General features: G+C 44.4%; 1 protein-coding gene across 1 annotated transcript in view; it reads left to right on the top strand.

Moving 5' to 3' along the window:
* EXOSC7 (exosome component 7) overlaps positions 1-14,987 on the top strand; it is a 59,888-nt gene that overhangs the window by 26,600 nt on the left and 18,301 nt on the right. The window contains exons 4-5 of the mRNA XM_073550082.1: positions 2,138-2,303; positions 8,571-8,641. Of these exons, the coding sequence (XP_073406183.1) occupies positions 2,138-2,303; positions 8,571-8,641 (237 nt within the window). The remainder of the gene's footprint in view (positions 1-2,137; positions 2,304-8,570; positions 8,642-14,987) is intronic.

Raw genomic sequence — 14,987 nt, 5'->3', positions numbered from 1 at the left:
ATTAAAGGGGAAACTACCCAGACATAAATTATACCGTTTACATATGTGCAAAAATTGTGATAAATACACACCAATATTAAATGTGCAAAATTATGTTGGTTATAAATCTATATATACTTAACACATTGTGTCATAGAAATAAAGTGCTCTGCAATAAAATAAAAAAACCATAACTATGTCTGTGCACAGTACATAAAGTGCAATTGCAATTCAACAATACACCAGTAGGTGTCAGTGTGCCTATGCAGATCATACATGTAATACTAAGACACACATGGTGTCACAAATATGTATGCAGTATGTCTGCAGACCTATAGATAAGATATATATTTTTAACAATTATTTTGGTTTTTATTACATCGTATCTTTTATATGCTTATGTTCATTGTGGTGTAAAACCATATTTTGTCCATCATTATTCATTTTATTTCACAGTATTATATATATTCTTTTATTTATCATTAGTTTATATATTATGTTTAGAAACATGTTTTTGCTTTATCTTCGGACTTAAAGAGACATCGTATGCTCAGAATTACATGACTCATTAAGACATAAACAGCTGAAACTTGGGATTTTTCCATGATGCAAAAGCTCAAAAACGTTCAACTTTAAATGGTTAACTGCATCCATTGTATAAAAAGTTGTTTTGGTCATATAAGCACATGGAGTTTATTTGGCGCCTCTGGAGATCATCATGACCACATTGACTTCTTGGAAGCAGTAGATCAGTAGGCTATACCCAGAATCTGCACATCTGGGCACAGGCTGACTCGCTCACCCCCAGATGCCTGCCAATCACAGGATGGAGCCATTATGTAAGCTGCAGATTTAGCATTACAGCAGTACATACAGGGGGGGAATAAGTATTTGATACACCGCTGATTTTGCAGTTTTCCCACCTACAAAGAATGGAGAGGTCTGTAATTTGTATAGTAGTTGCACTTCAACTGTAAGAGAGAGAATCTTAAAAATTAAAAACAGAAAATCACATTGTATATCAAGGTCAGCATCAAGGTTATCACTTTATTCATCTTTCTAGGACCTGCCTGCCCCTGTTGATGGATTAAGAGGATAGATCCTACTGACAGATGCCACTTAATTTGTTAATCCATCATCTGATAAGTTGTTTTTTTTCACACAAGTGCAGACTTGGAGCAGGAAGAACTAGTTTACAAAGGTGAAAACTGTTTGATATGACTATCTAGTAACCCAGGGATCATAGGAATCGTACTGCATATCATACATTTGACTATGTAAAGGGCCTGTCACACTAAGCGATATCGCTAGCAATATCGCTGTAACATCACTGGTTTTTGTGATGTTATAGAGATATTGCTTTATGTGATACTTACCTCCGACCGCTCCCCCACTGGTTATCGCTGATCGCGCGAGAACGTCCTGGACCGTTTCTCGTCGTCAGCTTCTTGCTGTGACGACGAGCGACGCGTGGACGCGGGCGGGAGGACGTCAGGATCGCCTCGTCTGACAGGTAAGTAGCGACCCCCGACCCCTGCTATGTCGCTGGTGAGATCTGCCTGTGTGGCAGCTCACTAGCGACCACTTAGCGATACACCAGCGATCCTGACCGCGTGATATCGCTGGTCGGGATCGCTGGTACATCGCTAAGTGTGACAGTACCTTAATTCTTGCAACTTCTAATAGGTTTGAATTCTTAAAGAGGTACACCCATCCTTTAAAGTGATGGCATATAGATATACCAGTAGGCTACAATTGATGGGGACTGTGCCTTCAGACCTCCATCAGTCCTGAGAATTAAGTGGTGTAGTGCTGCGTCCACTTCTAGATTTTCCTAGCACGGCCGGATGGCAAACGACACCTTTGCTCAGGACAGACTCAGATAGGAAGACGCAGCACTTAATCATACTGCAGCCATGCCAGTTCTCTGGAAAGTGGTGATGCCCCATTTCCTCTGAACAGTAGGTGTCCTGGGGGCCAATGTGCATGCTGAAAAGGGGCTGACACATTGCTGTGGCCCCTCCGTGCTTAGAATGGGTGACAGTCCCAGAGGTCAGATTCCCACCAATCATTAAGTGATGATAGAGCTTCTAGTAGAGGGTAATACACCTACTAACCTCTTCAGGAAGGAATGTATCACTATTTATTTCTTTTCTAGTTCTGCTAACGCCACACCAGAGTTTGAAGGACGCGGAGGAGAAGAGCTCGGCACGGAGATTGCCAACATGCTGTACAAAATATTTGATAACAAGAGCAGCATTGACCTTCAATCCCTCTGTATTCTGCCCGGTGAGCACTGCTGGGTCCTGTATGTGGACGTTCTGGTGAGTGAAAAGCGCACATGACTTTAGACACTCGTATAGCGAAATGTCTTTCTTACCTGCCGTACATACGCCATTCTGTGTTATTGTCACTCGGAGTCCGCAGTGTGACAGATGTGCTATCTTGCTTTAAAAGACTTTTCTTCATATGCAAGTGGCACTTATCTGTGTTGTTTTTACGTATAGCATATTATTGTGTTTTGCTTAAGAATTTGGCTCCAAACGTTCTCAAAACTAAATCCAGTTCATGTCCTTTGCATTTTCCACAATAACAACACTGGAGCTTTGTTATAGATCCCTGGGTTATGTTGTTCTTATGTTATTCCTTTTGGAAATATAACTAAGTTGTCCACTGGACATTAACATTTCCTGTGTCACTGCGGTATGTATTCCTATGTTGTATACTATTATAGCAATATGAAATCTTGCATGAGTCCATATATGTACTAGGACACGAGATATGCCACCTATTCACTCAAATCAACACTATTAGGTGTCCCATACTCATTTCCACGTAATGGTTTTAGGACAGTTTGGTGCGGCCACAACCTATACTATCCTATCTGTTGTGTTCACCATCTTTATAGCCTCAATCCCCTGATGATGCCCGTCAGCCTGGTGAAACATGTTGTCGAGGCTCAGGACTATCTTAATAGCGTTAGTCAGATATGAGAATGGTGAACACAACAGATAGGATAGTATAGGTTGTGGCCGCACCAAACTGTCCTAAAACCATTACGTGGAAATGAGTATGGGACACCTAATAGTGTTGATTTGAGTGAATAGGTGGCATATCTCGTGTCCTAGTACATATATGGACTCATGCAAGATTTCATATTGCTATAATAGTGTGAATAAAGGTTAATTTTTAATAGTCTTTAGATTAGGGAGTTTGATAATAATTGTTTACCCCATGCTGACTTATGTGAACAGCAATATATGTATTCCTATATTGTATGACACCACCCAGAGGCACACCTTATTAACATGTAAAGTATTAACACCCAGTTGTCACTTTGTTCATACATGTGCGTTGGCCTCATTCTCTCTTCATTTTTATTCATTTTCCCTAAATGTATTTTCAGAGTAAAAAACAGTAGTGGCTCCTAAATATAAAAAAAACTAACAAGCTAAAAAAATGACAATTTTGTAATGAGTAATTGAGGACTTTAACCCCTTGACCAGTTACATTCATTTTTATCACAGATGGCTTGTGGGATATATAGAGCAGGAGCTGAGCCCGCTTTGTACACTGGATATGTTACACAGCCGGCATCTTCCTCTTACAGCAGCAACCAGAGCTACCTCCAATTGTTGTTTCACACTTTAAATATCACTGTCAGTCACTAACAGCAGCTTTTAATTGTCTCCCATCCGCCTTCCTGCAGCGTGATCTCAGGGAGCCAATGGATTGCCATGGAATCCTAGGGCCTGCTGAAGAGACAGAACATCATTTCTACCATGTACTGATATACCGTAGTATTTCTGTATAAAATGATCACAGGTTCAAGTCCCCTAAGGAGGCTAAAAAATAAAGTAAAAATTGAAAATATCAAACCAAAAAAATAATCATTTAGGCTAAGTGCACACGTACCGGAACTCTCGCGGAAATTACCGCGAGAATTCCGGAATTCCATTCCACGGGAAAATCGCATTTTAAATTCCCGTAATTAGCTTGCAAAATGCTAGCATTTTCCAAGCGATCTGTAGCATCGCTTGGAGAACTGATTGACAGGTTGGTCACACTCGTCAAACATAGTGTTTGACAAGTGTGACCAACTTTTTACTACTGAGGCCGCCTATGCAGCATCAGTAGTAAAAGATAGAATGTAAAAAAAAATAAAAAATGTTATTCTTACCTTCCGACGTCCCCCGCATCCGTTCCCAGTAATCCTTTGCGAAAATGCCCGCGATGATGTCCGTTCTCGCGGGATCGCGATGTCTCGCGGTAATTCGCGATGACGTTGCGCGAATGACCGCGAGACTTCGCGATCCCGCGAGAACGGACGTCATCGCGGGCATTTTCGCAAAGGCTTACTGGGACCGGGAGCGTGGAGAGAGGCGGGAATGCTGCGCGGGACGCCGGAAGGTAAGAATAACAATAATTTTTATTTTAAATTCTATTTTTTACAGGGATATGGTGCCCGGAGGACAGTCTCCTCTCCTCCGGACCGTGGGTACCATCCGCAAATGTTCTGCTTACTTTCCGCATGGTGTGGACAGCCACATGCGGGAAATAAGCGGAACAATGCATTCCTATGGGTGCGGGATCGCCGCGATTCCGCAAATTAATGAGCATGCTGCGTTTTTTACCGCAAAGCGATTCCGCCACGGTAAAAACCGCAGCATTAGCACAGCATTACGGAATCCCATAGGAATGCATGGGATGCTTATTTTTCACGTTTTCGCGGCAAAATCGCGCGGTTAAAACCGCCGCGGAAACGCGAAAAAAACGCCACGTGTGAACTCAGCCTTAAATCAACCCCCTTTGTTTCCCCTGTTCAAAAATAAAATTTAAAAAAATAAACGTATTTGGTATTGTGCCTTTTGTAAAAGTCTTATCTATCAAAACATATAATTATATAAGCCATACATCACACCCTGAACAGCAAAAAAAATTGAATCACCAAAATTGTTGTTTTTCGCTGCATTTTCCCCAAAAAAATGTAAAAAAGTGATCAAAATGTTCCTAGGGTGCCAAGGAAAAATGAACTTTGCAAATTGGTAAGTCTTACCCCTCAAATTTGTTCCTTTTGGCATAAGGATTCACCATGTAAAATATGTTGACATTAAACTTAGATTTACCACTTGCTCAAGTGTGTGTGTGTATGTATGTGTGTGTGTGTAAATATATATATATATATATATATATATATATATATATATATATATATATATATCAGTGACGGTAAACTGTATAACATACCATACATAACGCGGGATATGCATGACGATAAATACTAAACAAAACTGCAATATGATGTGCCATTGAGCAACCAGTAAATAACTAATCTTAAAAAAAGAAAATAAAATATCTATGACCAAAAAGGAACAAAATTAGGAGGTAAGACCTTCAAAAACGTGCTACTGTATATACTCGTGTATAAGCCGAGATTTTCAGCCCATTTTTTGGGGCTGAAAGTCCCCCTCTTGGCTTATGCGCAAGTCATATACCGGGGGTCAGTGTGGGTGTCAGAGATCATACTCATCCCGTCCTGGCACATCTCTGCAGTCCCCTCGCTTCTCCGTAGGTCTCCTGCGCCTGTGTTCAGGGTTACGTGGTACCGCTCATTAAACTCATGAATATGCACATATTCATGAGTTTAATGAGCAGTACCACATGACCGCTGAACACAGTAAGGCTGTGTGCACACGCTGCGGACTTTGCTGCGGTTCCACAGCGGTTTTGGCCGCTGCGGACCCGCAGCAGTGCGGATTCATCCGCGCGGATTTTGTACAATCCGCAGGTGAAACCGCAGGTCAAAAGACCTGCGGTTTTACCTGCGGATTGCTCTGCGGTTTTGCCCTGCGGTTTTTCATCTCCTCAATGGAGGAGATGGCAAACCGCAGGAGAATCCGCAGAAAGAATTGACATGTCAATTCTTTCTGCGGATTGAAAACCGCAGATAATCCGCGCGGAAAATTCCGCACCGTCTGCACTGCGGTTTTTGATTCCCATAGGGAATCATTGTACTGTACACCGCAGCAGAAACTGCTGTGGTGTACAGTACAATGATTCCCTATGGGAATCAAAAACCGCAGTGCAGACGGTGCGAAATTTTCCGCGCGGATTATCTGCGGTTTTCAATCCGCAGAAAGAATTGACATGTCAATTCTTTCTGCGGATTCTCCTGCGGTTTGCCATCTCCTCCATTGAGGAGATGAAAAACCGCAGGGCAAAACCGCAGAGCAATCCGCAGGTAAAACCGCAGGTCTTTTGACCTGCGGTTTCACCTGCGGATTGTACAAAATCCGCGCGGATGAATCCGCACCTTTTCCGCAGCGTGTGCACACAGCCTCAGAAGACCGAGGGAGAAGCAGGGGCTGCAGAGGAGACCGTGCGCCAGGAGGGGGTGAGTGTGATGGGGGCAGAGCAATATTCACCTGTCCCTGTTCCATCGCCATGCACCGCTGTTTCTCCGGGTCCTCTTGCTGTGACGTTCAGCAGAGGGCGCGATGACGTAGTCAGTGCGCGCCCTCTGCTAAACGTCACTGCAGAGACCCGGGAGACAGAGCGGTGGACGGCGATGGAGCTGGAACCGGTAAATATCACCAGTGCCGGGCGCCTGATCAAGCGGCGACACCAGCACCTGGAGGTGAGTATGTCATTTTGTTTTTAATTGCGGCAGCGGCAATATATGGGGGGTAATTATGGAGCATCTTATGGGGCAGCATTAACCCTTGTGCAGCAGCATATGGGGGGTAATTATGGAGCATCTTATGGGGCAGCATTAACCCTTGTGCAGCAGCATATGGGGGTATTTATGGAGCATCTTATGGAGCAGCATTAACCCTTGTGCAGCAGCATATGGGGGGTATTTATGGAGCATCTTATCGGGCAGCATTAACCCTTGTGCAGCAGCATATGGGTGGTATAGAGCATCTTATGGGGCAGCATTAACCCTTGTGCAGCAGCATATGGGGGGTATTTATAGAGCATCTTATGGGGCAGCATTAACCCTTGTGCAGCAGCATATGGGGGGTATTTATGGAGCATCTTATCGGGCAGCATTAACCCTTGTGCAGCAGCATATGGGTGGTATAGAGCATCTTATGGGGCAGCATTAACCCTTGTGCAGCAGCATATGGGGGGTATTTACAGAGCATCTTATGAGGCACCATTAACCCTTGTGCAACAGCATATGGGGATTATAGAGCATCTTATGGGGCAGCATTAACCCTTGTGCAGCAGCATATGGGTGGTATAGAGTATCTTATTGGGCAGCATTAACCCTTGTGCAGCAGCATATGGGGGGTATTTATGGAGCATCGTCTTGGGCCACCATTAACCCTTGTGCAGCATTTTATGTGGGGTATTTATCTATGGAGCATCTTCTTGGACCACCATTAACCCTTGTGCAGCACCACCCTTGGCTTATACATGAGTCAATAAGTTTTCCCAGTTTTTTGTGGCAAAATTAGGGAGGTCGGCTTATACACAAGTATATAGTACTTAATTTTTACCTTGCGTTTCCTTGGCACCCTAATGTACCGCAATAGTTTTTTTTTCTTTTCTTTACAAATTATAGAATTTTTTTTAACAAAGTATAAAAAAGTATATGTTTGGTATCACTGTCACACTGACCTGAAGAATCAAATTGTCAGTTCATTACAAAGGAAAATAAAAAAGTAAGCGGTACTGCAGCCTCATCCCCTTCTTTCCCCACCTTACTGTATCCTTTGTAGCTGCTGCTATTAAGCCTGGTTCATATTGCGGTAGAGCAGTCCGTTCAACGCATGCATTAAACGGACTGCGCTAACGCTACTCTTATTTTTGATCGCGTTATGCGATCGCGCTAGCGCAGATGCTCCATTTGCGCTAGCAGTGATGGACCCTCGAACACTGCAGACCGCGTCCAAGAGTCCGTCACAGAATGATGTCACATCGCTAACGCATGCCGATTATGACATACGTTAGCGAAGCGCTATGTTATGGCAGTCTATTGGTGCGTTAACGCATCCGTTACACAGCTTTAATTCCGCTATGTAACGGATGCGTTAAACGCAGCCCCTGAGCGCAATATGAACCTAACCTTACACCAGACCAGCTTTTTAGTGACAATAATATTAGATGGAAGTTAAGAAAGCTAAATATCTCCATACTGTATCCTAAGGAGTTTTTCTGCAACTCTTCTGACAAGCAGTGTGAAGTTTCCATATAGACTTTTCTGTGCATTTCATCTGCCGTGTGAGTAAAGCAATAACGCACCCAGATTTCCCCTTTTTATTCTTCGTTTGCATCTGATGCCTTTTATCCTTCAGCAAACATCTAATTTCCAGTAATTAAAGTTCTTGTAAATCGCACCTTTGTTCTCTCATGAAAGGCCTGAATTAAGCACTTGGCAATTACACGAGTATTAACATTACTAATTACCTCCTGGCTAATTGTTCATTGTGTGTATGGGTGACTGGCGCCTTGTCAGTGATGTCATCTCGTGTTTGTGTCCCAAAAAGTGTAAAACCTCTTTATTCTACCACGTTATTCTCTTGAAACTACAACATGGGAGTCAACTCTAACCTGTGATATAAGAAAACGGTCTTTTCTTGCAGCTTCTGGAGTGTGGCGGCAACCTGTTTGACACCATTTCTATAGCCGTGAAGGCAGCGCTGTTTAATACCAGGTAAGGTGACACACTAGATATGTATATATATAATGTGTGTGTATATAGAGGAAGGGCAGATGGCCGTACAGACCGTGTGTGCATGAATTCGTATCTAGATGTGAGCGCAAACAGATTGTAGACATTGAACAATTACGTCTGATGAATGATTGTCAGTCATTTTCTGGAGGCTGTATGGACATTTTTAATCTTGAACAAAACTAATAAAGCAAACACACAGAAAAGTATACTGTCCTAAGGCACTGCTATAGAGAAAACATGAGCAAAGGAAAAATGACAGGCAGGGTAAATAACATATATAATAAATCTTTTATTATAAATCTTTTAAAAGACATGGAATAAAAAGAGATCCAAACAAGGAGACAAAAAGGACCTGGGTATGAAGTACAATGGAAGTGCGAGATGAGTATACAGCCCAATAGCTTGGGACAAATAAGTAGTAAATTTATGTATAGTAAAGTGTATGTATTTATGTATGTGGGTACATGTGTTTGTATATGGTATGTATATGTATATTTTATGCTTTTTTTTTTTTTTTGTTTTGTGTTTTTTTTTTGTTTTTTTTTTGGGGGGGGGATGTTCTATATTTGGAATATGGCTTTATGCCCTTAATTGCTAACTATGACTGCTGGGATGTTCCTAATCTACATTGACACACCTGGCCTACTTACCAGGTTTATCTCCATGTGACCAGTTTCTATTTTCATTAATAAGTGTTGTATTTATGAACCTCATTGTTTGCGTTCATATTGTCAGTATTCATTCAGCTAGCTGAAATCTTCATTTTTTTTTTTTATTTTTTTTTACTTATACACTGGCATGTTTGCCCATATTCATTGATATACTATTCAACCTTAATATAATACATATTCTCACATGTAAAGCGCCATGGGATAAATGGTGCTCTAATAATAAATAATAACACACCATATCCTTTCTTTTATAGACTATCATTACTGCAGCCGTCCATTGTACTTCATACCCACCTTTTTTGTCTCCTTGTTTGGATCTCTTTTGATTCCATGTCTTTAATGGTTTTTCAATAAATATTTATTACCGTATATACTCGAGTATAAGCCGACCCCCCTAATTTTGCCACAAAAAACTGGGAAAACTTATTGACTCGAGTATAAGCCGAGGGTGGGAAATGCTCCATAGATTATTCCCCCATATGCTGCCCCCATTAGAAGCTCCATAGATTATTCCCCCATATACTGCCCCCATAAGAAGCTCCATAGATTGTTCCCCCCATTAGAAGCTCCATATTGTTCTCCCATATACTGCCCCCATTAGAAGCTCCATATTGTTCCCCCATATACTGCCCCCATAAGAAGCTCCATATTGTTCCCCCATATACTGCCCCCATAAGAAGCTCCATATTGTTCCCCCATATGCTGCCCCCATTAGAAGCTCCATATTGTTCTCCCATATACTGCCCCCATTAGAAGCTCCATATTGTTCCCCCATATACTGCCCCCATTAGAAGCTCCATATTGTTCCCCCATATACTGCCCCCATAAGAAGCTCCATATTGTTCCCCCATATGCTGCCCCCATTAGAAGCTCCATATTGTTCCCCCATATGCTGCCCCCATTAGAAGCTCCATATTGTTCCCCCATATGCTGCCCCCATTAGAAGCTCCATATTGTTCCCCCATATGCTGCCCCCATTAGAAGCTCCATATTGTTCCCCCATATGCTGCCCCCATTAGAAGCTCCATATTGTTCCCCCATATGCTGCCCCCATAAGAAGCTCCATATTGTTCCCCCATATACTGCCCCCATTAGAAGCTCCATATTGTTCCCCCATATACTGCCCCCATTAGAAGCTCCATATTGTTCCCCCATATACTGCCCCCATAAGAAGCTCCATATTGTTCCCCCATATGCTGCCCCCATTAGAAGCTCCATATTGTTCCCCCATATACTGCCCCCATTAGAAGCTCCATATTGTGCCCCCATTAGAAGCTCCATATTGTTCCCCCATATACTGCCCCCATTAGAAGCTCCATAGATTATTCCCCCATGTGCTGCCCCCATTAGAAGCTCCTTAAGATTATTTCCCCATGTGCTGCCGCTGCTGCAGCATGTAAAAATAAAAAAAATGACATACTCACCTCTCCGTCGCTGGGTGTCAGATACTCTCCTGTCCTGCGTCCATGGCTGCTCACCGCTATCTGCCACGTCATCAGTCAGTGACGTTCAGACTGCAGGGGGCGCGGCGCGCACTAATCACGTCACCGCGCCCTCAGCTGTCTGAAGTCACTGACCGATGACAGACAGCAGCAAGCAGCCATGGACGCAGGACAGGTGAGTATCGCTATATTTACCCGTCCTGATGCTGTGTCTTGAGCCCCCAGCTTCTCCGCGCTCTCTTCCTGCCTTCAGCGGTCACGTGGGGCCGCTCATTAAAACTCATGAATATGCGCATATTCATGAGTTTTAATGAGCGGCACCACGTGACCGCTGAAGGCAGGAAGAGAGAGCACGGGGAGAAGCTGGGGGCTCAAGAGACAGCGTCAGGACGGGTAAGTATGACCTGACACCCCCTCCCCCTCTGACCCCCCGGTGTATATGACTCGAATATAAGCCGAGAGGGGGACTTTCAGCCCAAAAAAACGGGCTGAAAATCTCGGCTTATATTCGAGTATATACGGTATATTTTATTTACCGTGTATACTCGAGTATAAGCCGAGGCACCTCATTTTGGCACAAAAAACTGGGAAAACTTATTAACTCGAGCATAAGTGGGTCGCCCTCCCAGGGCTGTGGGGTACTCGGTACCGGGCCGGTCTCTCAAAGGGGAATGTCACAGCAGCGGTGACCCGGTCCGTGGCCCTGGGCGCCCATGTAAAAGGGGTTAAGTGATGGAATAAAGTTTATGAGTGAATGATTCGTGACGCCACCTGTGGTGTTCGGCAAGGGAGATGTTAAGCCGACGCTGCAAGCAGATCCTCTGGGACAGATGGTGTAGTGCAGCAATGATGGTGTGGCCCTCCACAGGTAGGGCTGTAGTCCCAGGGCAGAGTAGGTGAAGTGACGGTGAGGGGAGACGTGGATGGTACAGTGTTAGGCACAAAGATGTAGCAGTGCTGAGTGGGTTGGCGCAGGAATAAGCGAAGGACACCAGGGCACGTAGTTCCAAAGCTTTACTCACAGTCTGTTGTACATACAGGTGCCCGCATCCGTGCCGTGTCCTCCGGGTCAGGGGCTCAGCCAACCTCCAGACAAGATGAAATACTCCGTTCCAACACTCCGCCAACATATGTGCCTTTCTTGAGCGTCTCCCTTCTTGCGCCTATAGTGAAGTACTCACAGTACTGAGTTACACTGGAGTTCCTCCTGTCAGATGTTCCTATGAACTCTACTTGTACGGCAGACAGCTGTAGCCTGCTTCGGGGACTCCTTGCTACCAAGTCGCGGCTCACTCACGTTGCTGTTGTACCCCCAAGTCTTGTGTGGGAATAAAGTGGTGACAACTTCTATTTCTCCGGTGTCTGTCGCAGGACCATTAGTATCCATACAACCTCGGGGACCGGACCCCGGCCTTGCGCTGTGAACTTGGGAAGGGTTCTGCTCTAAGCTTAATCCTTAGTCCTCCTCTCCTTACGTTCCGTACGAATCCTTCTTATGGAGAGAGTCAGGCTTTCTATCAATGTTCCTTTCCTGTGCCAGCGGACCCAGGTCACTAAGGTCGGCTGCAGCACTTCCTTCATACATCCCACACAGGGGATCTTCACTCTTCCACTGACTCTGTCAGACTGACTAAATCCTAAACTCTTCCCGCTCTTTTAGTGCAGACTAAACTCCACCCGCCTCCCAGCACGCTTCGTGTTCCAAGCAGGGAGCCACCAAAGGGTGCTTTGCTACACTACTGTGTTGTGTGGGATGCAGGTGTTGGAGTGTGGTCAGGTGTCTCCACCTTACCTGGATGGTGGGGTACCACACCTCAGGAGGAGGTTGCAGTACCTCTGTGGCGACTGAACCCTCAGGGGCGCCACATAAGCCTAGGGTGGGAAATGCAGCAGCAGCAACTGGTAAATTTAAAAAATAAAATTAGATACCAATAAAAGTAAAATTAATTGAGACATCAGTAGGTTACATGTTTTTGAATATCAATATTGAATCAGTAGACCCATATAATGCTCCATACAGTTCATGATGGGCCCCATAAGATGCTCCATACAAAAAATGTCCCATATGCTGCTCCATAAAGGTTGATGGCCCCATAAGATGCTCCATAGAATAATATGCCCCATGTGCTGCTGCTGCAATTTAAAAAAAAAAAAAAAAAAAAGACATACTCACCTCTCGTCGCTGGGGGGCCAGGTGCTGGTGTCCTGAGCAGGCGGGGACACCGGTGCGCTATGGGGGCCAGGCACTTGCGATATTCACCTGTTCCACCGCCGCACGCCGCTGTGTCTTCCGGGTCCTCTACAGTGACTGTTCAGGCAGAGGGCGCACACTAAACACGTCATCCGCACCCTTTGACCTGAACATTACAACAAGAGGACGCTGAAGACACAGCGGCGTGCGGCGGTGGAACGGGGACAGGTGATTATCGCATGGCTCCCCCCGTCCTCCCCGTCATACTTACACCCTCCTGGCGCGGTCTCTGCACTTCTTGCTTCTTCGTCATCCCGGGGCCGGCAGCTCCTTCTAGTGTTCAGCAGTCCCGTGGTGCCATGCATTAAAGTAATGAATATGCGCTCCACGCCTATGGGAGTGGAGTGGCGTGCATATTCATTACTTTAATAAGCGGTACCATGTGACCGCTGAACACAGGAAGAGCTGCCGGAGACCATCTGAGAAGCAAAGAAGTGCAGAAGACCATGCCAGGAGGGCGTGAATATGATCTGACAGCCGCCGACTCCTGCGCTCCCCCTCCCCCGCCTACCCCCCTGGGACAATGACTCGAGTATAAGCCAAGAGGGGCACTTTCAGCCTAAAACAAATGGGCTGAAAAATCTCGGCTTATACTTACTAGTGTTACTAGTAATGAAGGTTTTACTATAATTTTGCAGTCCATGCATGCTGCCGATCACTCGATTAACGAAAGTGTTGCTGCACAAAAGATCACAGATCTTGGCAGCACATCGTCCTGTGTATATAGAGCCTGAGCTGCCGAGAATAGTGACAGCCAAGGTGCATTAAACCATCTATTACAGTGCTCATTGTTACAGCGGTCTGCCTGTATCCATAAACTATTAAATGACCGCTGATCAGCAAACAACTTGAAGATCGGTGGTCAATTAGTGCAAATGATCTTTAATAGTTCCCACAGCGCCGACTGCTTTCGGCTTAACCGTGTCCCTCCAGCATAGCTGCAGCTGCTGCTATTACCCCAGCAGAATGAGGGTGTATCGTGCTATGCCAAACAATGCTATTGGCCTGCTTTTTATCATGTAAATATAGATTTTAAAACCAAGATGACTCCCACCTGCATTGAGTTTTCAAGTACGGCACCCATGTGAGAACAAGGGATCTATGGGTACCCGCTAAATGTCTATAATGTGAACTCCACGTTAAGGTATTTTACAGTAAAGACCATAAAATAGTCAGCCAGCCATGTAATTCCCATAGTCACAGGCTTGCTCTCTAGCATTAGTGGGTAAAGCACACATCACTTGTGTTATGACAGTAAGACCATGTAAAGAATGCCTGTGCAGTTCTCCCTATGGCATGCTTAATACATGAAAGCAATGGGATCCACATGTCCTGATGCAGAAAGCCTTTGTTGGGTTAACTTGTCAGTAAGCTGTGTGTGCTGCATTGTGAAATCTCTCCCATTCAACTGCAGCACATTAAACAATTGCCTAAGTGCAGAGGGTCAGACCAGGTCCAAAATGTGTTAAATACCTGAATACTTTTTAGTTTAAAGGTTAATTACTTTTACTATTAAGCCGCACATAGAAACGTGGAACTGGCAAAAGTACGACTTGGTTATCATTGTTAATTGTGGTGGGCTTCAAGTTTCCGCTGGCCAACTATAATATGGCACTGTAGTGTGCACTTTCAATAACCAGCTGTAACTGTGATCCTGGCATTCAACTAGTCTAAATGCCACAGATTATAGCAGGCACGGGGAGGGGGCTCCTCTATTCCTAATTTGTGCCCAAGCTACATTTTTTTTTTTTGTTATGTGCTTGGCCTAGGCATAACAAAGCCTCCCATGTTGTTACATGTGAAAATTTTGTTTGGGCGCACCTGAACTATTCCCTAACAATTCCTGCACATTTCACCTGCACTATGTACATGCTTTAGTGTACTGAACCAAATGAATATATCACTGGTTCTAATAATTCCTTTAAAGGGGTTAATTTCTTTTTACTGGACTTGTACTATCT

Source organism: Dendrobates tinctorius, unplaced genomic scaffold (assembly GCF_039654945.1).
Source record: "Dendrobates tinctorius isolate UK_male_01 unplaced genomic scaffold, ASM3965494v1 ptg000162l, whole genome shotgun sequence".
Taxonomy (NCBI): Eukaryota; Metazoa; Chordata; class Amphibia; order Anura; family Dendrobatidae; genus Dendrobates; species Dendrobates tinctorius.
This window is presented reverse-complemented; position numbering and strand designations above follow the sequence as displayed.